Consider the following 25,890-nt stretch of genomic DNA (forward strand, 5'->3'; position numbering starts at 1 on the left):
ATTCCATCCCAACATTCACGTCTGTTCGTACCGTTGAGTAATGAGTTTCTTACTTTTTTTTAATGCACAGAGGATTGTATCGACCACTCCTGCTCGGGTCACGGTACGTGCGTGTCGGGCCAGTGCTTCTGTAAGGCCGGCTGGCAGGGCGACGACTGTAGCATCGTCGACCAGCAGGTGTACCAGTGTCTGCCCGGCTGCTCCGACCACGGTACGTACGATCTCGACACCGGCTCCTGCATCTGCGATCGTCACTGGACGGGAATTGACTGTTCCCAGGGTAAGTGTCAAGCGCTCTGTTCTATGTTTCTTCTCTCTCTCTCTCTCTATTGCACATCGAACTGATTCGTTCAATGCCCTTTCCCGGCTCTATCTTCAACAGCTGTGTGCAGCCTGGACTGTGGCCCCAACGGTATCTGCGAGAATGGACGGTGCCGGTGTGACGACGGCTGGACGGGCAGCCTGTGCGATCAGCTGATGTGCGATCCGCGCTGCGCCGAGCACGGCCAATGCAAGAACGGTACCTGCGTGTGCTCTCAAGGATGGAACGGGCGGCACTGTACGCTGCGTAAGTATTGTGGCGCGTCGCCTTTACCCTCGCGTTTGTGTGCTTGCGTTTCTAATTTGCTTTGCTTTCTTCTTCCCGTTTTGATGCACCCTGCAGCCGGTTGCGTGAACGGATGCTCCCGCCACGGCCAGTGCACGATGGAGGACGGCGAGTACAAGTGCATCTGCGTGGAAGGCTGGGCCGGCAACGACTGCTCGATCGCGCTAGAGATGAGTTGCAAAGACAATATTGACAACGACAATGGTAAAACACGTGGGGGGGTTTGTTTGGTTTGTTGTTTTGGGCTAGAACCGACGGTTGCTGTTGAAAATGCGGGAATAGACTTGTTGGGTCGGGCTTTTGCGGTTTTTGGGGCTTTGATTAATCACACTCGTCTCCGCCTCGCCTTCCAGATGGCATGACGGACTGTTCCGACAGCGAATGTTGCGTCCACTCGATCTGTGCGGAGCACATCATGTGCCTGGCGTCGAACGATCCGGTCGAGGTGCTGCTGCGCAAGCAGCCACCCTCCGTGACCGCCTCCTTCTATCAGCGCGTAAAGTTTCTGATCGAGGAAAACTCCGTTCAGTCGTACGCACACATGGACGAGTACAGCGAGAGGTAAGTGGTATCTGGCTTTGCTTTCCATCATCGTTTGCCTATCTATATGCCTCTCTCTCTCTCTTTCTCTATCACATATATATATATAAAATAAAAATAAATACTGTTCGTATCCCCGCCCGGGGGTGGTACGCCCGTTTACGATCATATCCCAGTCGTAGTGTGCGCTTAGTGCTAAAACACAATGTCCGTAAGGATGAGGACTGAGACCATCTATTCGAAGTGACCTTTATTTTCAAATGTAAATGCTCTTCGAATAGCATCTGTGTGTTGCCTCCAAAACCTTCGAAAAAAGGTTTCATTCCCCAATTTGTTTTGTAAATGGAAACCCGTGCGTTCTTGCGCAGTTTCCCTGAAGATGACGCCAGTGGCGCCAGTGGAGAAAAAACAAACTAAATTGCGATAGGACTACTAACCACAGCTGTTCCACTACCAACTTCGCCCCATTGACAGTGGTTAGCGAATGAAAAGTAACACACGACCGATTTCGTTCTATGCAAAACCGCTACAGTTGTCCACAACAATGCCTTTCCCTCAAGGCTCTCTAATGTTAAGTGAAGCCAAAACAAAAACAAAAAAAGAATGCCAATAATATGTATATATTATATAATAGAGTACCGTCAGCTATTCGAGCCTAGAATACGAGATTTGCATTGAATATGCTTCCCCACTGTTCCAAATGTCCACAGAGAAAAAAAAACAACAACAATCCCTAGCAAATCCCATAAAACACGTTTATTTTTCCTTTTCCCCGTTCCCCTTTGCCGTAGCCGTAGCCGTGCGAGTGATTTGCTTCCGATTTTGCAACGCCACGGTTCGCCGCCCGCCCTCCCGCCCGACAAAACCCTGTTCTGCGGGGTCTGCGGGGAGAGAGCCGAGGGGGTGTGCGAATTTCGGAGCGAAGCGGCGTCAGCACATTCATCGTAGGCCGGCCGGCTGCGGCAAAGATTGTGTTTCGTCTAATGTTGTTCATCAACCTAACCTTGTGTGTGTCTTTTGAAACTCCCCCCCAATTCTTGATTGTTCATGTGTGTGATTCCCCATTACCAAAACCCTTTTCTCAAGTAAACTCAAGCAAACAACCAACCAAACAAACAACAATAACCGAAACAAAAAAAAAACATTACTACAACTACCAGAAAATTAACGCAAGTAAAATCGGAATAATTTTCAGTCACAGTTTTCTATTATCTCTAGGGCGTGTTTATACTTGTATTGTTTTTTTTTTGTTCATTTGCAACAGTTCAGCTCAACTGTTTTTTTTTCTACCGGAAAGTGTGAAGAAGTGTGTGTGTTTTTTAGTTTTCGTAATTTTATTTTGGTTTTTTGTTGTTGTTGTTAAAAGTTTCCGTTCTGAACTTTCGTTCCGTTGTTGCTTTTCTATTCTGACATGCGTTCCCGTGTTCATCCTTGATTTAAATTGTGATTGCGTTCCGTTTCACCTTTGTTAGTATCGTGTTTTGTTTTTGTATGATTTTTTTTCTGTTTTTTTTTTCGTTGTTTATGGAATTAACACTAAACGGAAAAAGGCGTATTAGCCTAAGTAGTAGTGCGAAATGGTTGCGTCGAATTCGTCGCGATTGCGTCGCTTACCTTTTCCGGTGCTGACAGGGAAGATTTGTAAGCACACTGATGCTACTGCTTCGTCGTTAAATGTTTTTGGTTTTTTTTTGTTTATTTATTTTTTTTTTTAATTAAAAGCTTAGCTTTATTCTTCCTTCCAATATCTTTTCAGTAGTCATATGTTTGCGCTTTCGAAAGCCGCGGGTTTGAGTTGAAAAATGCAATACAGAACACTACGAACAAAAAAAGTAAAAACAAAGTGAAAAGAGAGAGAAAAAAAACAACCTTAAGCAAACAACCAAACAAACAGTAGCGCAATTTCAACCCTCACGTTGCGACACAAATCACTTACCAAAACACATAAGTGTTTGCGAGGTTAAGAAATTGTTCAAATTTGAACAAAACACTAAAATGCGTATTGCGGTAAAGAGCCTTGTGTGTTTCGTTTTCGTTTCAACTTTCTGATGTGTTGTTTTTGTTTTCAATATTATTTTTCAACTCAAGTAGCAAAGGAGTAATGGGAGGATATTGAGGGAATATTGAGCGACAATCGGGAGATAATTGATTTTTTCTTTATATGGCCTTAATACATGATTGGCAATGAGACTGGCCGGTCTAAAAGGACGTCAAGTTTTTTTTTCTATTTTTTTTTCGCTTGGCTTTCCCCGTTGGATAGGAAGCTTCTCAGCCTGGTGTGCCAGGGCAAAAAGAACTTATAACCCAGGCTGGTCTTAAAGTTGCATGCAAAAGTACTGAAAATCTCGCTTTGATTGGGAAATAGAGCACGATAAAATGAAATTAGTTTTACATTTTCACGATTTAGCATTATTAAATACGTTTTACGTAATCCGTGTTTCAATCCTGACGATTTTTTTTACTCATTTTGCATGCAGCTTTTAGACTCGCGTGCAACCTGAGTTATACATGGTTTTCCATGGATACTAATAGTTGAGGGACACTTCATAGACTCTTTCTTATTGGAAGTGAACGTCTCTGTTGGAAATTGGACTCTATGGCACCCTTTTTGGACAGGCTCCTGGGAAATTCCTATTGGATGTGTCCAGCAAGGGTGCTATATAGTCCAATTCCCATTACGTTAAGTTCATTACACATAAGAAAGAGTCAATAAAGCTATGAGAATTCCTGGATAATCCTGTAAGTTCTTTTTACCGGTTTTAAGTTTTAATGATATAACATTATAAAATACGTTTAACGTAATCCGTGCTCCAATCTTGACGATATTTTTAGTCATTTTGCATGCAATTTCAATACTTGCGTGCAACCTGGGTTATAAGTACTTTTTACCGAGGTGAGATTCATACATGAATAAATGGGTTCACCATTTGTTACACTATGGATGGGAATTTTTAAATTTTTCTCGGTGCGATAATTTTCCATTACACCCTGCGGAATGGAATCTGTGACATTTTGGTATAAAAAAAAGTATGAAGTCATACGTCATATGAAAGGCGAAACGAAACATTCTGACTCATTTTCTTTGGCACGAGTTGAAGATCCGCAAAGCATACAAACGCAATCAAACAAAGGCAACCAATGTAAAGTGCAAAGTTAGCTACTACAACAACAACAACAACAACCAAAAAAAGAGAGAGAACAAAAAAAAAACGAAAGTACAAACCGTTGCACAGCAAACAACAGTGAGTGTGTGCGTGTGTGGTCGAACAAAAAAAAACTGACAATGTGTGAATGCTGGATGAATGAACGAGTTGTATCTGTCTAATGTTATTTGTGTTCTGTGTGTGTTGTTCGAATTATTGTGACGTTTTCTTCTGTTTTGTGTTTGTTCGTTTGTTTTTCGGTTTTGTTTTTACGTTTCTCGTTTACGTCATCTACTGTTTTCTTTTCTTCGTTTCGAAAAACAAACAAAAAAAAAAGCTAGCAAAGTCGCCAAAGCGATGGCCAATTGCAGGAAGGAAAACAAAAGGAGTAATGAAACAAGTACAATACTACCAACTAACTAACTACCCGCCCACCTACGCCCACCCTCTCAAATTATACAGCAAAATCCGTTGAAACAACCAAGACGAAGCTTTTTTTTCTGTTCCTAGTTTTTGAACAATGAAATCCCGTTTTTATTTTTGGTTTATTTAAGGAAAGCTGCTAACGCCGCTGTGCGCGCGTGTGTGTGTGTAGCAGTTTCACATAACCTCCTCTAACAAAAAATAAAAAAAAATTAACCCCCCAAAACTACCCAAACCCCGTTCGGTTTATCTTTAGTTTTGATCTTTTAGTTTCAGAACCAAACTTGCTTGCCTTTTTGTCGCTTTCGTCCTTCTCTTTGGAGACACATCTGTTGCTGGACGGAAAAGGAAAATCTTTCGCACTGAGCATAATAATGCGCGTTCAGCTTTACCTGAACAGAGTCCCGTCAAAGCAAGTGGCTAAGGATGAGCCCTGATCCTTCATCCCCCCCCCCTTTTTCTATCAGTGTTGTTTGAAAACTGAGCCCAGAAGAAGAAGACGAAAAAGAATAAAATGAGACACAAGATCCTCATCCCGTTCCCGTTCTGTTTTGTTTTGGTTGCGTGTTTAATTCTCTTTAGTCAACCTAAAATCAGTCAAACTCAGAAACCAAGCAAAGCGTAACCACTCTCTCTCTCTCTCTCTCTCTCACACACACACTCACTATCTCTCCTCCAACTGCTCAGACGTACGTAAAGAACTAATCCATAAACTTCGTTCTCCGTTCTTTTCTATTCCCCATCTCTCTTCATCCACCATTGCAAAAATGACAAAACAAAAACCAAAACAAAAACAAAAAAAAAACCGTCGATAATTGTTATTTGTTTGTTCCTTACGTAACAAAAAAAAAAAAAAACAATACGTTATTAATTTTTAATTAAAAGTGAGTTCTGGAACTCGTTCACACCGTGGTAAGTCTTGCAAGCCGCAGTTGCTGCTGTTCGTCTTGTTGCTGTTATTATCTTATTTAATTTCATGCCACTTTCTTTTCGTTTTGAACCGAATGTTTCAAAAGCGTTACTTGTTTTCTACCCACATTTGTTTTCTGTTCGTACTCTCTTCGTATCGCCCCCAAAACCAACAACCAGTTGCCCGCGCTCCTCCACCCCCACGAAACACGCACAACCGGCCTTGCCGATCCATAGTTCATCTTATGATTTCTCTTGTGTTGATGCCGACTTTTTCTCCATTGAAAATCCAACATTAACAGCAAGAAAAGAAAAAAAACACACACAACGACATCAAAATACGCATTATACATATATTATGGGATTTCAGATTACTAACAATTGTCTGTAACGGTGTCACACAGTACCGTAATGTATGTATTTTTCGTCCATACAGCAACATTTAGAAGAGAGAAAAAAAAAAAACATTCATTCTTCTCCACCATCCATCCACACACTCACACAAACACATACACACAGACTCATCTCCGCCCAAGCATATTCTGTTTCACAATATATGTTATATTATCGTTATGATTTCACGATCTCATCTGCCTTCTTAGGAAACGTTTCATGTTACCCGTTTTCTGTCCATAACCGTATCTTTGGCTTTTGTTTCTGTGTGTGTTGTCCTTTTAGTCAATGTTTCTTTGGTTTTGCTAAACGTATACTGTCCACGTGATTGACATGATTCTGAAATGCCGAATGCCATGGTAGAACGAACACGATTCAATGTATAAATAAACTAAAAAAAAAACCATACACCGACATTTACTATATGATATGATGCCACACTTTCTGTTCGAGCCCGGGGATTTTTTTTCGATGTGCTACTATACTATTTGTATATTTAATTCACCATCTTTACTAGTGGGGGAGGGCGAAATACAACAACAACAAAAAAGGAAGAAAAAAAAAAACAACAAGAGAAAAACCCGGATCTTTTTCTTTTTTTAATTTTAATTCTGAGTTTTTCGTCTTATTTTTGGTGTTATGTTTTGATCTCCTTACCTTTATCTTTCTCTGTCTCTCGCTTTCTCGGTCTATTATCTCGTTCATTGATGGGTGCATTGTGAAGTGCACCCGTCTGAGCGTGTGTTACAATTTGTTTATTTTTTGTTTTATTTTCTTTGTTTTTTTTATTGTTTTAGAGTTTTTTTGTGCATTTTTTCTTCTTTTACCACTCATTTATGTGCAGATGCTTATTTATTAGTTTTTTTAAATGTTTTCAAAACTCGGGACTATACGTTTCATTACTTTTCTTTTCGTTTGTTTTTTCAACATTTTGTTTTGCTACTCTTTGTATTTTTCATCATTAATTCGTTCTAATTGTATCAGTTTTTCATTTTCGGATCCTTAAAATTGATACCAGTTTCCCACTTCTGTATTGGTTGCACGATTTGTTTTTTTGTTCTAGTGAAATTGAACAGAGAGAGATAAAAAAAAAGAACAGGTTCAACACATAAAGAAGAAAATAAAGGCAAATAAGTTAGAGTAAAAAAAAAAAACATACAAAAACATCAACCTTCGATTATACACAGAAAAGAAAAAAAAGAAGAGAGAAACGAGAACTAGTTTCACGTTACTATTTATTAAACCAGCATAAATAGTTAAACTAGTTAGAGGCTTTTCCTAACTCATCCCTTCCGTGTTTCCTTAAATGTTTTCCTATCTCACTTTCCTAAACCTAAAAAAAAACAAACAAACAAAAAACAACTCCTATCCATTTGTCCCTGTTCTGATTCCCCCCATTCCTCATTATTGTCTGCGTCTGTCATATGTTTCTATGTATATACCCTCCATGTGCTGCGAAATTTTGGAACATTTTAATATCCTACACTTTCCGATCTTGAAAATGCAAAGCAAAAAAAAAATAGACTTAAAACATTAACCAAAGCAAAATATGAAGCAAACGAAAAACAAAAAAAAAAAAACAAAAGCTATTTAAAATCGAACTCGTAATTCGCTAACGATTGCGAGCCAATCTGAAGTAGTTTTGTTGTGGAATGCATAAGACAACTGGAAAACTAGAGGCAAATTGTGCGACAGCTTAGTGGTGGTGTGTTGGACAGGCCCTTCGAAAATATTGTAAGACCAATAATACCCAAACCAACCCGAGCGAAAAAAAAAAACAGACACATAATTGTGACAAGAGATTGTACGCGGTGTATGTATATAAATATATTCGTTTTGCGGTTCCTTATTGCCTGCCAAACTCTCCTTCATGCGGATGGGGAGAGCGTGCAATGATCCCGAACGTTCAGCAAATGAACGGACGGTTTACCATCATACCAATTGCCCACGCGTCCTCGCGTATTTGTGATAGTAATTGTGATCGTTACACAAATATTGACCATTTATTACACCTCTTTCTCGCCGCTTTCTCGCTTCAAACGGTCGCGCATTAGCTAACCTTGCGTACTATATACATATATTTAAATATCTTCTGCTTTTAGCTTGATTTTGCGCATTGTTTTTTTTTTTCTTTCCAAAATAATTTAATTTCATACTTTAAATCCTACACATATAGCTGTATTGTTGTCGCCCGACTAGCAGAGCGAGTGGAATCAGTACATGAATGATTACTAGTAGTGCATAATTTAATCGAGGTGTTTTTATCGCATTTCTACCTAGAGATTTTTTTATATATTTTTATTTTGATTGTTCAAATAAAACCTGTTTTCTTTGTTACCATTCGAGCGTTACGTTTCGTGCAAGCGCTACGTAACGCTTTAAGTAGTTTACTGAATCTACTATCGAAAACGTTTTAGTTTTATCAGTATAATGTTTTGATAAATTTGGGATGATAACACGACGGCGGGGATAGTGTTGTATAGCGTTTCGTAACGCGTTATATTGATATTGCACCCGGGGAATGCAAAACTATACCCGTAAACACGCGTAAACCGTTCTGTTCATTGAAAGAGGGTGCAATATCTTTACGTTGCAAGAGGTGAACTTTTTTCACTACATCCTAATAGTGTGTATTGAAGACAGATGGCACCAACAAAATCAATTCCGCTGTATGCAATGCTGAACCTTAGCGGGTTGGATGTGAATTCATAAAATGTAGCATTTTGAAATGAACCTTTAACTCTTTCTTTCTCCAATTCTCACTCGCTGTTGGAAAGTGATCTGTGTATAGCAAACTTGGATTGAAGTGATTCGCGTTATTTTTTGTTGTTGCTAAATAGAATCAATCAAAATATTTTAAGAAAATCGGAACTTTAATATAGAACTTCAATGTTTGATTATTTTTGCACAAATCTTTACTTCACAAACATGTGGAGGTTTGCATCAGTAAAATGGTCATTGTAGATTGGAACATGCGTTCTTAATGTAACATTGCTATTAAGTTTAGTTCTTTATACTCTTATTTCCCAAAAAAAAAATGCATTTTAATATTTTGTCTACAACGCTTCAAAGTAAATAAGTAGAGTTTTTTTAAACAATATTAAATATGAAGAATTTGTGCCCAATGTTCTTGAGGAAAAACACCCAGCAAACAAACACCGAAACGACTGCTGTAACGATATTGCATACAATGTGTGCGACACACTTGCAAGTTGCTAAACATTCGGCATTGTCCGTCCGAGAGGGATATGTGGTGTAACGCACCGCTAACGTAACGTAACGTGACGTAACATCGCCGGATTAGATATGAATGTCCATGTATTAGTGTATGCAAATGTTGTGTGCGTGGTTTATGAGCATGAGAAGCACAGCAGTGCCGAAGCAGTGGGTAGTGGGAGGGCCGAAGTTAAACCGGTTTGCTCAAAGTAAAACAAACAAACAAAAAAAAAATCGTCCGGGAAAAGCGCCCGTACTTCATGTGCAGTGTGGGTGCTTTGGTCTTATTTTTTTGTGTTCGTTTTTTTTTCTTGTTCCACTATTGTCTTAATTTTGCATGCCTGTGACATTCAATGTTGAAACCTCTGAGGGGCTGTAAATGTACAATCTTTCGAAGGGTCCGTCATGCCGTCATAACCGCCACGCGCGCGCGCCAGCTACTTTTCATGTGTCTAAATTCTGAGCATTAATGTGCATTTCAAAGGAGGAAAAACAAAAACAAAAAACCGTAGCTAATATATAAATCTCGTATAGCTGAGAGACACACTGTTGAGCTAGTGCAGTTTTTTTTTTATACGATGTATGATTTTGGTCTCGTCGCCGTACCAGGGGGAAAATGGGCAAGATTCTAGCAATTGTTTAATGCAGCAGGATTTTTGTTTTGTTTAAATTTCATATGCAATTAAAAGTTAAAAAAAATGCCGTTGCAACATTCAGAGCAACAAAACGTTACTTGTAGCGAACACTGTGTAGCGCCAAGGTAACGCTTCACCATTATAACGTTACCAGCCAATGTTTGCTGGGTAACGGTTGCATCACCGAGGCAGCTAAGGACAACGTCACAAAATTACCGTCTGCAGTAAATCTGTATTCTGCTCCATCAATTTTGCTTTGCATTTTAAACATTACCGTAAATAATGGAATTCGATTTAGCAAAATTTAGTTCAACCTTTCATGGCTTTTCGTAAGACTAAAAAACTAGTTTGATATATTACCCGATCTATTTTCATCTGGCCTCAGTATGTTTTTGTCCCTTTTTGAAAATCTGATTTCTTCAAATTGTGTTTGCTGTTGCATTGCAATTGCTAGAATGTTGCTGTTTTACGTTTTTGTATGCTCATTTGTTTTATTATTTGGGTTCCAATTTCTGATGCCAATGTAATGAAGGTACACTAACATATTTATATATAAACCATATGTCTTAACAGAGTACACATTTGAATACTATATTTTAGCTACTGTATTTCTACTCATATACTTTAGCAAATAATATTTAGTCTTTTTTTTGTTGTCGTTTCCATTGTTCTACTCTTGTCATCACTGTTTAAGAATGTTCCACTATTAATTGGTTTTCTTTTTGTTGGTATTTTTTTTTGTTTCTGATTTCCGTTGTACTCTACGGTTCCAGTTGCCAGCTGTGGAATTGCTCATCGTTCTTTATTTTTTGTTTACTTTCCCTCCATTTTCTTTCCTCCCCTATAATGCTCGCGTACGTCGTGTACTTTGCCTTGAACGTTATCGAGGAAAGAATGTTTTAAATTTGTTTGTTTTCTTTTCAATATTTAAATATTTAAAACCTTCCCCAACTGACCCTCCTGCGAGTCACGAAAGGCAGAGTCTATTTTGCGTTACGTTTGTTTTTGTTTTTCTTCTTAATTTATCTTTCCATCATTCTTCAAAACTACTCTCTATTGCGTGAATTAAAAAAAAGAAAAGAAAACAAAAAACTATCCCGCAATTTACCAAAACCAACTATCGTTCATCTCTTTATCTCTCGCTCTCTCTCTCTCTCTCTATCTCTCTTTCTCTATCTCAACGTTGTTATGTTTTACACTCATTCTGTAACCTAGTTTTTTAGTTGTTTTCCGTACGGTTAAGTTCATTTTCTTCATTCCTTTAATATGGATGTTTTCATTTCTGTTTCCTACCATCCGTTTATTTGTGTACATTGGCGTCAAATCAACGCATACTGATGGACCGTTCTCTTCTTCGTTCTTCTCTCTGCGCGCCGGCTGGCTTGCGGATGTTGTTTGTGTGTGTGTGTGTGTATGTGCCATACCACAACAATCGAATGCGATCGTACAATTGGAAAACCGAAAAAAAACAAACAATCATTTCCATAACGCGCTTTCGGAAACGCTCAGCCGAGTGTCGGTCATGCGCGGGCAGGTGGTGACGCCGCAGGGTCTTGGCATCATCGGCATACGCGTGTCGGTGGATCGGGACTCGCGCTTTGGATTCACGCTTACCCGGCAGGGCGGATGGTAAGTAGAACCGGTTGCCAGCAGCGACGGAACAGCAGGATCGTTTGATACGAATGCAACTCCCTTCGTTTCGTTGCTTTCTGCGCAGGTTTGACGTGCTGGTGAATGGAGGTGGCGCCGTGACGCTCCAGTTTCAGCGGTCGCCGTTCCGGCCGCTTACACGCACAGTATTTGTACCCTGGAACCAAGTAAGCTAGACTATACTAGACATAAGCCCGTAGTACCGGTTGTTTGGTTTTGGTAGTAGTTTGGGCAGTAGGGGCGGGGAAAGGAGCGCTTCCCTCCTCAGGGAAATTTCGCGGGCTAAGCAATTTGCTGTATTTTTGTTTTTTTGTTTTTTCTTTTTCGCAGATTGTCGTCCTGCCGCCAGTGCAGATGCAGATAAACGATAATGACGAGCACGATGACATCTCCTTCATGTACGTTACGCAGCTTACGCTATGTTCTGCCCCATATTGGTGTGCTTATTATTTTAATCGTTTTTTTCGCCTCCCCCCCCCCCCCACACAGATCGGTCCCATCGAACCTTGCGTACAGCTTCCTGAGCACATCGCACTACCGTTTTCTGGAGGATAATCCCTCGCCGATAGCCATCTGTCTCGAGCACGATCACGAGCTGTTGAGTCCCCATCTGACCAGCACCTGGATGCCGAATGGCATCGGTTCGGTTCCTGGTAAAAATTTCATCTTTGCAGAAACGCAGGTAATGTGAAGCGAGCGGCCATATGGACGTCCTTTTTTTTTTTTTGGAAATCGAATTGATTGATGAACCCACTCCCTCCAAACACCCACAGGTCGTGCAAGAGTCGCTCAAGATACCCGGGTCGGAGATACACCTGCTGTACAAATCGTCCCAAGCGTCCGGCTACCGGTCGATCGTGCGCATGCAGCTGACGCACGACCGCATCCCGGACACGCTCACGCACGTGCACGTCGGCGTCCAGATCGAGGGCTCGCTGCACGTGAAGACGTACGAGGCCGACCCGAACCTGCGGCACATCTTCGCCTGGAACAAGCGGAACGTGTTCAAGCAGAAGGTGTACGGTATCGCGATGGCCCGCATCTCGATCGGGTACGAGCACGCGACCTGCCGCGGCATCGTGTGGGAGACGCGCACGGTGAAGCTGCAGGGCTTCGACGTGGACATCTCCGACATCGGCGGCTGGGGGCTGGACATACACCACCACTACAACTTCCACGAGGGCATCCTGCAGAAGGGCGACGGGGCGACGATCCACCTGAAGGAGTTCCCGCGCATCGTGCGGGGCGTGCTCGGCGACGGCCAGCAGCGCACGCTGATGTGCCGCGACCACTGCAACGGGCTGTCGAAGAGCGGCCAGCTGCTGACGCCGGTCGCGCTAGCGTCCGGCCCGGACGGCAGCCTGTTCGTGGGCGACTTCAACCTGATCCGGCGCATCACGACCAACGGCAGCATCTTCACGATCCTGCAGCTCGACACGACGCGCGTCTCCTACCAGTACTATCTGTCGGTGTCGCCCGCCGACGGCCAGCTGTACATTTCCGACTCGGAGAAGCACAAGATACTGAAGATCGTGTCGCTGGAGAACGTGGAGGACCCGTCCTCGAACTACGACGTGATCGTGGGCAGCGGCCAGCGGTGCATCCCGGGCGACGAGCAGAACTGTGGCGACGGGGGGCCCGCCATCGAGGCGCGCCTGTCCCATCCGAAAGGGCTGGCGATAGCGGCGGACCGCACGATGTACATTGCGGACGGGACGAACATACGGGCGGTCGATCCGAAGGGTACGATCCACACGCTGATCGGGCACCACGGTCACCAAAACCGGTGGAGCCCGGTACCGTGCCGGGGGGCGGCCCGCGCGATGCAGGTGCAGCTGCAGTGGCCAACGGCGCTCGCGCTGAACCCGCTCGACGGTTCGCTCTACTTCGTGGACGACCGGCTGGTGCTGAAGCTGACGTCCGACATGAAGGTGAAGGTGATCGCCGGCATACCGCTGCACTGCAACGAGGACCATCTGGCCGGCATGAACCGGACGGCGCCGGCCGAGGAGCCGCTCGGCACCGTGCTGGCGATGGCGTTCGGCCCGAACGGCGACCTGTACGTGGCCGACACCAACTCGAAGCGCATCAACACGATCAAGGTGATCGAGTCGTCCACCGGCTTCATGAAGCAGTTTGCGGGCAAAATCGACCACGGAAGGTACGGTGTAGAGATGGGAAAAAGAGAAGTTTTCTCTCTTTCGGCTAGCTCCGAAGTTGTTTGGAATCGATTCCGGATAGTAGGTCTGGGTTAAATTTTCGGAATCGATTCCTGAATCTGCTCCGGAATCAGTTTCCGCAGTCGATTCCGGAATCGGCTCAGGAATCAGCTCCGGAATCGGAATCGGCTCCGGAATCGAAATCGGATCTGGAATCGGATCCGGAATCGGAATCGGAATCGGCTCTGGAGTCGGAATCGGCCCCGGAATCGGGATCGGCTTCGGAATCCGGATCGATTCCTGGAATCGAAATCGGCTCCGATATCAGAATCGACTTCGAAATCGGAATCGATTCCGGCTAGTTCGGAAGTTTTCTGAAATCGATTCCGGATAGTAGGTCCGGAATCAGTTGCTGGAATCGATTATGGAATCGGTTCCGGGATCGGTATTGGCTCCGGAATAGAAATCGGCTCCAGTATTGGCTTGGGAATCGAAACCGGTTCCGAAATCGTCTCCGGAATCAGAATTGGCTCCTTATAATAATAGACGCTTGGATCAAAATTTACTTGTAAACGATCCATTCTCATGGAGATTGACGGACTGGTTTACTAACTAATTGAATCTTTTTATTTCAATTCAAGAACTGATTCTTATTCCGGAGCTAATTCCATTTCTGGAGTCAATTCTGATTCCGTTACCGGTGCAAATTGTAATTCCCATGTCGATTCCGAGGACGATTCTGAATCAGAAGCTGATTCTGATTCCGGATCCGGAGTCGATTCCGATTTCGGATTCGATTCCAGATTCGATTTCGGATTCGATTCCGATTCCATAATCGATTCCAGAGCCATTTCCAGAATTGGCTCTGGAGTCAACTTTAGTATTGGCTCCGGAATTGGCTCCGGAATCGGCCCCGGAAATGGCTCCGGAATCAGTTCCGGATTCGTCTCGGGAATCGGGCACAGTTTGTACAGTTTTCTTTTGACACAATTGTTTCACACTCTTTTCCCCGCTTCTCCACAAAACCAGTCAAGAGTGCGATTGTCAGGGTAAAACGCTCAACTACTCGCGCCGCAAGCCAGCGAACGGCACGAACGGCGGCCAGAGCCCCTCCAGCACGGACCGGGGAGCGGCCGGGCCGGACGGTAGCGGCGGTCCGTTCTGTGTGTGCCAGCACGCGAACGATACGGCCAGCGGGCGGAAGGAGTACCCCGACACGGCGTCCGCGTTCGGTGCGGCCAGCAATGGCGGTGCCGCCGGGGAAACGATCCTGTCCTCCAACATTCGCTTCCAGTCGATCTCGGCCATTGCGGTCGCCCAGGACGGTGTGATTAATGTGGCCGATCAAGGTGAGAGCCGCAACGGTGTAGGAATTGTGTTCGCAAACGTCAAAAATGTAATCTAATCTTTCCCTTCCACCGCTCAGGTTCGCTGCGAATCTTTGCCCTGGAGCACTATCTGCCCCAGCACGACAGCAACGGCGAGTTCCAGATACCGTACACGCCGCTGAACGAGCTGTACGTGTTCAACCGGTACGGGCAGCACATCGCGACGCGCGACCTGTCCACCGGCAAGTCGCGCTACTCGTTCCTCTACTCGAAGAACACCAGCTTCGGCAAGCTGTCGACCGTGACGGACAGCTCCGGCAACAAGATCCAGTTCCTGCGCGACTACAGCAACGTGGTCAGCTCGATCGAGAACGGGCAGGACTACAAGACCGAGCTGAAGATCTCGCCGAGCGGGCTGCTGACGAAGGTGAGCGCCCGGTCGGGCGGGGGCCGCAAGGTGGAGGTGCTGCTCGACTACGAGTCCAACAGTGGGCTGCTGATCAGCCGCACCGAGGGCCAGGAAAGCTTCATCTACCAGTACGACGACTTTGGCCGGTGCGTGAAGGTGATTGCGCCGAGCGGCGAGATCGTGCACGTGCACACGCTGTTCGACGACCGCTCGACCAAGCCGAAGCAGGAGGATCTGCTCGTGTCGGTGCAGAGCAGCATCCGGTCGGCGTTTGGGGCGCGCGGCGCCTCCAAGCCGACCGAGTACTCGATTACCGGCGGCATCCAGACGGTGTCGATAGCGCGCGGCGGCAAGGAAACGGTCGGGCGCATCGGCTCGATCAACCAGACGGTGTCGCTGTCGCTGCCGGCCGGCATCCGGTTGGAGGCGTCCGCGGTCGCGACCCACCCGTGGCTGGAGCGGTTCCTGCCGACCGAGGCGGAGATGCTGCCGATGTGGTCCCACCAGTCGCTGCACGTGGGCGACCGGGCGGCGAACGACCTGTACTCGAGCTACGCCCTGTCCGCGATGGGCTGCAATGGGGGAGGGACCGAGCAGCAGCAGCAGCAGCAGCACCACGGCCGTGGAGCAGCAGCAGCAGCAGCAGCCGCCGCCTCCGGCAGCGGTGGTGGCCCCAAGGGCGAGAAGATGCTCTGCCGCGACATCTTTGTGAACGATGGCAAGAAGCTGCGCATCGAGTACGATCCGATCGCGCAGCGGGAAATTTTGCGCGACCGGGACAACGAGGTCATACTGGTGGTGTCGTACGACCAGTCCGGCCTGCCGACGATGTTTTCGCCCGGCGCGGGCGACGTCTACTACCCGCTCAACATCACGTACGATCGGTTCAACCGGATCGAGGGCTGGCAGTGGGGCCCGTCCGAGCTGAAGTACAACTACGACCGGCAGGGCCGGCTGGCGGAGGTGAGCAGCCTGCAGGACGGCATCGTCTCGTACAGCTACAACGAGGGCAACCTGCTCGAGATGATCTCGCTCGGCAGCCAGCGCAAGTACAAGCTGGTGTACGACCGGAACGGGGGCCTGCGGGAGATAGTGCTGCCAAGCGGCACCAAGCACACGTTCAGCCTGCAGCCGTCGATCGGCTTCCTGCGCTTCACGTACAACCCGCCGGGCAGCTCGCGCTCCTACCTGCAGCACTACTCGCACAGTGGCGTGCTGCTGCAGACGGTGTTCCCGGGCGATGGGGCCCGCATCGTCTACCGGTACGACGACGAGGACCGCATCTCGGAGATCGTGCACGGGGACGGGCGGGACGAGTTCCTGTATCAGAGTGGGGCGCCTGCCTGCGAGCTGCCGATGGCGATCATCCACACCGAGCGCGACCTGGAGTTCCGGTGGGACTTTGACTGTGTCGGCGAGCTGCTGCTCGAGGAGCGGATCGACTTTTCCGCCCGCAGCGGCCTGTCGAACGTGAAGTTTAACTACGAGTACGACGACCACTTCCGGCTCGCCTCGATCGGTGGCCGCATCGGGGGCCAGAATCTGCCCCAGCAATCGTTCGGGTACGACGAGCGGACGGGCCGGCTCGCCACGATCGGCCAGTTCGAGGTGATGCGGGGCGGCGACCGGCAGATCAATGCGACGACGGTCAGCGACCGGACCGGCACGTTCATGCGCACGGTCAATGGGCGGTTTCTGCTGATGCAGCTGACGCTCACCATCCACCGGATGGAGGTGTTCCGCATGGAGTTTGCGCACGATCTGCACGGCCGGATCGTGCAGACGCGCACGTACACGCGCAACGTCGGCGTGAACACGTACACGAACGTGAAGAATTTTACGTGGGACTGCGACGGGCAGCTGGTCGGCGTGGAGGCCCAGGAACCGTGGGGCTTCCGGTACGACGACAACGGCAACATGCTGTCGCTCACGTACCGCGGCAACACGATCCCGATGGAGTACAACGCGCAGGACCGGATAGTGAAGTTCGGCGAGGGGCAGTACAAGTACGAGCCGCGCGGGCTGGTCGCGCAGAATGCGCGCGAGGAGCGCTTCCACTACAACGCGAAGGGGCTGCTGATACGGGCGACCAAGCGGGGCCGGTTCGACATACGCTACTTCTACGACCATCTCAACCGGCTGATCACGCGCAAGGACAACTTCGGCAATGTGACGCAGTTCTTCTACACGAACCAGCGCCGGCACAGCGAGATTAGCCACATCTACTCGCCGCGCGACGGCAAGCTGATGTCGCTCACGTACGACGACCGCGGGTCGCTGATCTACGCGCAGGTGTACCGGTACCGGTACTACATCGCGACCGACCAGTGCGGCACGCCGGTCATGATCTTCAACCAGTACGGCGAGGGCATCCGGGAGATAATGCGCTCCCCGTACGGCCACATCGTGTACGACTCGAACCCGTACCTCTACATGCCGATCGATTTCTGTGGCGGTATACTGGATCAGGTAAGAATGCAGCACGAGTGCTGCAAAATGTGATACTCAATTGTGATAATCAGCGGTGATACTCAACACGATTAGTGTGACCAATACATGCTTCATGACAGTTTTGAGCTTGGTCAGTCACTATGTCATGACTTTTTTTTTACTGTGATCAGTTTTGCAAAATGTCACTGACATAGTCATGGCAAATTCCGGCTGAAATAAAATCATGTAAGCGTCATGTGCTCTACTGTGATGATCAGTAGTAAGACTCAAACGATCATCACATGCTTGGTGACATTTTATGTCAGTCACTTGGTCGCGACATTTTCAGTCGGTGATCATCGCGATGGTCATGGGAGATATGCGGTGCTTAAGAGTGGTTTCAAGAAACAAAATGAGCTTGTTTTCTCGTTCTGTTTGACCCGACAGATAATCAAACCAGACAGAGCGAGAAAGCATGCTCATTTTGCTGCATTGGACCACACGCCAAGTATATTCCTAGTGACCAAGTGAGTGGTCCAGAGTTGGGTGCTAAACAAAATGTCATCAAGCATGTGATTGGCCTTCCAACTGTTTGAGTCTCACCTCTGATCATCTCAGTTGTGTACGTGAGGTGACTTGAGCTTTGTTGCAGTCATGAGTGTTGATGAGTGTAACAATGACATTTGCAGCACTGTTCACAGCCAGTCATGAGTCATGAAGTCATGATGATATCGCGTTGGGTAAATCTGATTCAGATTCATGAATATGAAAGAATTTTTGAAATGATTAACTAAATCTGAATCTCGGCTGCAAAGATCAATGAATCTTCAAAGATAAATGAATCCCGAAAGATTCACGAATCTATAGGGATTCATACATCTCAAAAGATTCACGAATCTCTATGGATTCATACATCTCCTAAGATGCATAGAGCTTGATCTTCTCATTATTCATATTCTTGACATGGCAACCTACGTAGTCATGGTTGGCCTGTATAGGCTTTCGAGACTTCTTGGCAAGTACCAAGCAGCCGGATAGTTTGTTTTGCTACGAGGAGAAGGTCCATGACTTAAATCTACGACGGGCATGTTGTTAGGTGGGATCGCGCGAATACAATGTGGAAATCATACATCTCCAAAAATTCATGAGTCCCTGGAATGAGGATATTAATTTGAATGAATTTAATCCTTGAAGATTCATTTATCTTTCGAGATTCATGAGTCATTGGAGATTTATTAATCTTTCCAGATTCATTAATCCTTGTAGATTCAAGAATCTTTCGAGATTCACGAATTCTTGGAGATTCATGAATCCTTGGAGATTAAGGAATCTTTTGAGGTTCATGAATCTTTGAAGAGTCGTTTCAAGATTCGAATCATTCTTCGCTGAAGATTCATATGAATGAATCTCAACGAAAGATACATGAAACCCAACACTAGTCGTGACGTACTTTTATTGAGTATCAGCAATGAGCATCAAGCTACCACGGATATTGTTCAATGTTTTCGTTGGTGAAAATCTCGTGACGCTCATAACATTTTGCAGCCCTGGTTGGGACTGATGAGTTGGTTGTTATCTAATTTTGTTGTTGTTTTGCTTACCCGTTCCTCCAGGTCACCTCGCTCGTGCACATGCCGGACGGGAAGGTGTACGATCCGCTGATCGGGCAGTGGATGACGCCGCACTGGGAGCACGTGGACCAGCGCATCCGCAAGCCGACCAAGCTGCACCTGTACCGGTACAACGGGAACGATCCGATCAATCCGCCCCGGCAGCTGCAGGAACACCCGCGCGACCATCTCGACTGGCTGCAGCTGATGGGGTACGATCTGGACAACATGATACCGCAGGCGTCGATCGCGAGCCGGTTCTACCAGCAGCGCAGCTGGCTGGAGAACGCGCTCGCCTCGCCGAACGTGCTGCGCCGGCAGTACGAGGAGCGGGGCGGCTCGGGCGGCATCAACATCGGGTCCGGCTTCATGGCCCACCTGATGGAGCGGTCGGTGCGCACGCGCCAGGACCTGCTCCAGCTGCCGGACAGCTTCTTCGGCTCCAGCCTCAAGTCGGACCCGCTCGCGATTGGGCCGTTCCGGCTCGGCTCCGGTTCGGATCCACCGTTCGGGCACGGTATCATCGTGTCGCGCGTCGTCGCTGATGAGCCCGAGGGTGGGTACGCGATCGTGTCGAGCGTGCCGGCCGCGAACCCGATCTACCGGGACGTGTACACGTCCGTGTTTAACCGCACCCGGCTGCTGCCGTTCACGTTCGTCGTGCACAACTCGCTGCAGGACGCGTTCTTCTTCGTGAAGGAGGACTCGTGGCGGGCGGCCGAGGACCGGCAGCAGCTGAAGCGGCTGCAGGGCCAGGTCAACACCACCTTCCACGATCCGGTGTCGGCGGGCGGGCCGGGCGGACCGGGTGGTCCCGGCGCGGACCGGTCGCCCGGCGGTGGGGCGAAACCGTCCGCCCACCAGGACGTGAAGATACACACGACGAACGCGATCATCAACCTGAAGTACGGCACGACGTCGGCGAAGGAGCGCCAGCGGCTGATGCATCACGCGAAGCTGCAGGCGGTGCGGAAGGCGTGGCACCGGGAGAAGGAGCTGCTGCGCAGCGGGCTCATATCGAGCTACGAGTGGAACGCGCAGGAGATGGAGGAGATCATCAAGAACGGGTACGCGAACCTGTACGAGGGCGAGTACGTGCACGACATCGACCGCTATCCGGAGCTGCTCGAGGACCCGTTCAACGTGCGCTTCACCAAGAAGAAGGTGAACCAGTCGCGCAAGCGCAAGCGAAGAGACGCCACCGACGATGACGGGCCCGCTGGCGAGGTTTAGAGGTCGGCAGGACATTTGGGCCAAAAAACCGCAGCAATCCCTTGTATCTCTGTGCGTGGGTGTGTGGGTGGATGTGCGTGTCCTGTGTGTCTGTTCACTGTCTAGTTGCGTAATAATGGCTGCAAGCGGAAGAGAGGCAAATCCCCAAAACGAGGATGCGTGTGTACGTGTGTGTGTGTAGTACTGTGGCTCAAATGACAAATCCTCGCTATCACTCTCTGTCTCTCTGTCTCTCTCTCTCTCTCTCTGTCTCTCTCTGTCTCTCCCTCTGTCTCTGTTTGGGGAGAACTCCGTCCGATTTTCTGTTGTTCTGTTTTCCATTAACCGTTTCCCGCCCCCATGTGGTTGTCTCTAACCTAGGGCCTCAGCGTCGTCACACACTCTAAACACACACACACACACTCACTCACACATAGCATAGAGAGAGATGAATGTAACATGCCGCCCATCACAGCACAGCTTTCGGCTGTTTTTAGTCGCAGACGCTAGGGGGTTTTTTAGGGTTATAATTTGGTTTTGTTAAGCGCTAACACCAGGGGGCGCTTGAATGAGGCGCGCAACGGGAACGCACAAACAACAAAAAACAGGGGCAACGTTCACGCCTCAAACACTGACACACACACACACGCGAAAGTTAGGCTGTTAGGCTTACACACGTGGTTTTAGGCACCCATTCCCTCCCTTATCGGCTTTAAACGCAGTGTTTTGTGGTTTTGTAATTTATTTTGCATCTTAAGTATCAAACCTTCGCCACCAAACGTAAACCACCTAAGCCACAAAACGCCGCCATCCACACTCCTTCCCCTTTTGTGTAAAAGGCTGCTTCGCTTCCGGTTTAGTTTGTAAGCTGCTGTGAAGCTTTGCTTCCGGTCTGCCGTGAAGAGAGAGAGAGAGAGATAGAGAGAGAGAGAGAGAGAGAGAGAGAGAGAGAGAGAAAGAAGATGAGCAAAGGTATTATATAGCGCATACCCCCCCACCCCCCAACACACCCTATCGACTTGCATCAAGTCCCGAACACAGGGGCCCCTTTCCCTTTTAAGGCGGAAATTTACAGAAGGTTCATTTGTATGTATTCTATAAAACACGTGAAATGCTGCTAAATTGTAAGCTCAATCAAACGCCGAACGACTCAACAGCCATTTTTTGTTGCGATACAACAACAATTCGTCCTACCCGATCTCTTGAATGCACCCTGGGAAAGAATGCAAAAAAAAAACACGACGATTTTGTTTTGCCTTTTTTTTCGAGCAGGTACTCGAATCGAATTCTAGCTTTCTAGGCTGAATTAATCTAGACTGAGAAGGCTAGTTTTGTGTGTGCGTGTGTGGTTTTGTGTTGGAGTGTTGACATGATTTCAGCCGCCTGAACTGTCAAACTCCATGTACAAAAAAAAACAGGCTGACTAGAATCGTGAAGCGGGCTCCAATGTTAGATTTACGTTTATATTATGTTTTTTTTTTTTAATTCTATTTGAATCTTTCTTTACCTTGTGCTAGATTAGTTGTTAGTGAATAGTTTTGCGCATTAAGTGTAGATGATATATTTATGTAGCGCATGATTGCCAACCCCCCACCACCCTCTCTGTGCATTTGGGGGAAAGCATCGCAAAGTTGTTCCTTGCGATGTTTGGTTTGGATTGGAAGGTGTTTTCTCTCTCTCTTTCTCTCTCTCTCTCTCTTGCTGTTGTTGTTGTAAGACCAAAAGGGGTAGGGAGGACCGCCACACCGTGCTACACCGCACAGTCGCATGCCCAGCACCAGAGAGCACGAGCGGGGTAGAAAACCCGCCTCCCGAACCCCTTCGATAGCTACAAAATACTCATTATTAGAAAATAGGAACCCCCGGAGCGAGGACACGGTCGGAGGCGATTCCACTTTGATGGAGGGGAGGGGGAGGAGGTGCAACGCCAAAACCACAGGCGCCAAATACCTATGAATGTGTGCTGTAAGGATATGTGTATGTGTGTGCGTGTGTGCGTGTGTGTGTGTTTGTGTACTGATGGAAGCATGTTGTAAAAAGAGAAAAAGATAGAGAGAAAAAGAGAGAGAGAGAGAGAGAGTAAGAGAATAAATTGTTAACACAGAAGAAAAAAACCAAGGAACTGAGGTAATAATTTGCAAGCAAGTAAACAAAAAAAAACGGCCACATTAGAGAGGGCGAACAGCGGTAGTAATAGTAGTAGCGAGCGGTTTGGTTGGCAGGCTAAAAACATGGCATAAAGTTACAAGGATGTGTAGAATTTAATGAACAAAAACAAAAACAAAAAAAAAACAAAATACAACTAGCAGTTTGCAAACAGGAAACAAAAGAGCAAAGTAAGAAAAACCGAAACACTCTACTGGAAACTAAGCAAAACACAGCAACAACAAAAAAAAACAAAAAAACAACGGTATTAGAAAATAGGATGTTTATACCCTATTCAACAGTGTAAAACGAATATGAAGCAGCAGCAGAAGAAGAAGAAAAAAACAATGGAAAAGATATGGTGATTCGAGCTTTTAAGACTGTCGTCAAAACATTTTAGGAATGGAAGGTAATAGATGAAAGTATATATAAAACTAAAGATACTATAGAATTTGCAAGCGAGAGAGAGAGAGAGAGTGCGAAAGAAAGAAAGAGAAGAAAAGAAAAATATGTGTACTACTTCCTCCTTTTACTGCTACCATTCGAATGGAAGGAACGGGAAAAGGTGACAAAAAAAAACAAAAATAATGAAAGTAGACATTTCGTTTGTGAACAGGAAGAAGGAGAGAAAGAGAGAAATTAAATTAAAAAAAAAACACTCACACACACGCCAAGCGAATACGTAGCCGTGTGGGGGAGGGAAAGGACACAGAATCCCCCCTCTCCCCCTCCCCCCCCCCCCCTGTTTGCGTCACACATGAACATGATTGTATTCCTGATTTCGCTTACTTAGGAACGAAGAAGCTCTCCGCCGGTGGTCGGTCCCGCAGCCGCCCTAGTGAACAGACAAAACTAACAAAACAAAAACCCCGTTCGGTACGAGTAAGCGAAGCAAAGCTACCGTAGAAAAAAAAGACACACACGAAAACAAATAATTGGTAAAATGGGATCCAAACAAACAAGTATATATATATATATAAATATGTATTGTATGACGATAAAAAAAACGGTCTGTGCCACCCTCCCCACCCCCCAAACCGGGTGCGTCCCGATGGTTTGCGACGGCCCTCTTTGTATTGTTTTTGTTTTTCCTTTGTCTCGTTTCCAAACGATTAGGAGACCGCCAGCAGTGGAAATTGTTTTGGGAGCGCGCTCGCAACAGCACCACCACAGACCCGTCTACTCGCTACTCTTTACATGTATTATCGAACAGTAAAGTAATGCAACCCGCCCCCACAGTGGGAGGACAAAGTGTGTGTGTGTGTGTGTGGTTGCATTTTCTGCACAGGCACGAGGGAATGGGGGTTGTGGGGCATTTGTTTTTGCCTTTCGAAGGATGGCAAAGCCAAACGGGCGAATTTAAACCTTTTGGTCTGATTGGGTGGGGGAAGGGAAAAAACTGATAAACAAAAAAAAAAATAAGGCAAAGACGACAACCCTAGAAGTAGTAGAGTGAGAGAGAGAGAGAGAGAGAGAGAGAGAGAGAGAGAGAGAGAGAAAGAGATAGAGAGGAAGTAATCTAAAACAAAACAAACAAACAAACAAACAAGTGACATTATTGTGACACCCGCATCCTTCCATCGTCCCCAACCCCTACAACAACCTCCCCCTCCCCCCCCCCCCCCCTTGTGTATGTGTAGTTTATGCCATTTTATGTATAGGTATTATAGCTCTCTCGCGCTCTCTTTATCGCCTGTCTCTCTCTCTCTCTCTCTGTATCTGTCTCTCTGTCTCCCTGTCTGTTACCAAAAGGGCGTTAAGGTGTTTTGTTTTGTGTAAAGCCATGTTAAGAAGCCGAGCAAACCATCTACATGGCCCTGTTTCGTCCTCGGACTCGTCCCCGCGCCTGTATGTATAGAAAAGGGTATTATTAGGGATGTCGTTGCAAAGAAGAAGGAGAAGAAGAATACCGAACGAACGACACCTAGCTGTATGCGCGATCGATGGATGCCAAACGGAGTAGGGGAAGGTTAGGGTAAAACAGCCAAAAACTGTTGTCCAACATTGGTACAGAGGCAGGGTCAGCGGAGTGGGGAGGGGGGGGGGGAGGGGTGGAGGACTGCAAAACTGCCGTTTGTGTGCGAGATCCGCACGGACACCCGACTTAGCTTCCCCCAACCCCAACTAGCACCCTTCCCCTCCTCCCTCCCCCCTCCTCCTCCTCCTCCTCCACTCCATTCCTACTGTTGTCCAAAGGAGAAAACGGGAAAAGTGGATAGCATAGAGAGGCGTAACAAGGATAGTGTAACTGTGTGTGTGTGTGTGTGTGTGTATGTGCGTGTGTGTGTGTGTGTGTGTTTGTGTGGGGTATTGTCAAACAGCCTCGCTTCCCTTGAAGTAGCACACATAAAAACAAACAAACAATTAATCCCTTGCAACGCAGATGCAATGCGAATTGCATGTACTCCGACCCTCCTCCTTCCTCTTTAACATCCCTCAATACCCACCTTTTCCTCGCCACACATTCTCTTATTTCCACACAGCACACACACACACATATATAGAAATATTTATATGTAAGCATGAGGTATATTTAGCCCGCATACCTATACGCACACATAGGTGGGTAACGCATTGCTGAATGTATGCGTGTGGTGCAACAGGCGTGCAACTATTGCATTAAAACAAGGGAAAAATTGCGAGAAAGGGAAGGAGAGAGAGAGAGAGCGAGAGATAAAGAGAGTAAAAAAAAGGGAAAATAAATAAATGCACACACACACACACAAATACGCGTGCGTGCGCGCTCGCGCTTGGGACGAATACGGGAAGGCGGCGGTAATTTTAAACGTGTAAATAGAAATGAAAATGTGACAAATTTTTGAAAATAATTAAGTATAGGCTGTAATTTAGTGACACAAAAAATCGAGGAAACAGGAAGATTAATAAAGGAAGAACGTAAATGGATGCTTGTGGTGTTTGTTTGTTTAGTTTTTTTGACATTAAATTCATTTCCCCCTTTCATTCGTCATTCATTGTTTAGATTTATGTATCACTGACAGGGCTACTATCCCCCTGTGGTTGTTTGATTACCCTGCAAAGAGTTTTTTTTACCACGATTTAATGAATATGTGCATCTGAAAA

The 25,890-nt window shown here is 46.6% G+C and overlaps 1 protein-coding gene across 5 annotated transcripts in view; it reads left to right on the forward strand.

Moving 5' to 3' along the window:
- LOC120906135 (teneurin-a) overlaps positions 1-25,713 on the forward strand; it is a 39,601-nt gene extending 13,888 nt beyond the window's left edge. For 3 of the 5 annotated variants that reach the window (XM_040317600.1, XM_040317603.1, XM_040317601.1), the window contains 13 exons: positions 71-280; positions 383-568; positions 665-811; positions 961-1,168; positions 5,599-5,625; positions 11,376-11,495; positions 11,584-11,683; positions 11,847-11,914; positions 12,006-12,198; positions 12,290-13,677; positions 14,705-15,024; positions 15,102-17,881; positions 19,456-25,713. In XM_040317600.1, the coding sequence (XP_040173534.1) occupies positions 71-280; positions 383-568; positions 665-811; positions 961-1,168; positions 5,599-5,625; positions 11,376-11,495; positions 11,584-11,683; positions 11,847-11,914; positions 12,006-12,198; positions 12,290-13,677; positions 14,705-15,024; positions 15,102-17,881; positions 19,456-20,685 (6,977 nt within the window). In that variant the 3' untranslated portion in view covers positions 20,686-25,713. The remainder of the gene's footprint in view (positions 1-70; positions 281-382; positions 569-664; positions 812-960; positions 1,169-5,598; positions 5,626-11,375; positions 11,496-11,583; positions 11,684-11,846; positions 11,915-12,005; positions 12,199-12,289; positions 13,678-14,704; positions 15,025-15,101; positions 17,882-19,455) is intronic. The other 2 variants (XM_040317602.1, XM_040317604.1) reach the window with 1 other exon arrangement.
- Positions 25,714-25,890: the final 177 nt, after the last annotated feature.

Source organism: Anopheles arabiensis, chromosome X, assembly GCF_016920715.1.
Source record: "Anopheles arabiensis isolate DONGOLA chromosome X, AaraD3, whole genome shotgun sequence".
In the NCBI taxonomy this organism is placed as follows: Eukaryota; Metazoa; Arthropoda; class Insecta; order Diptera; family Culicidae; genus Anopheles; species Anopheles arabiensis.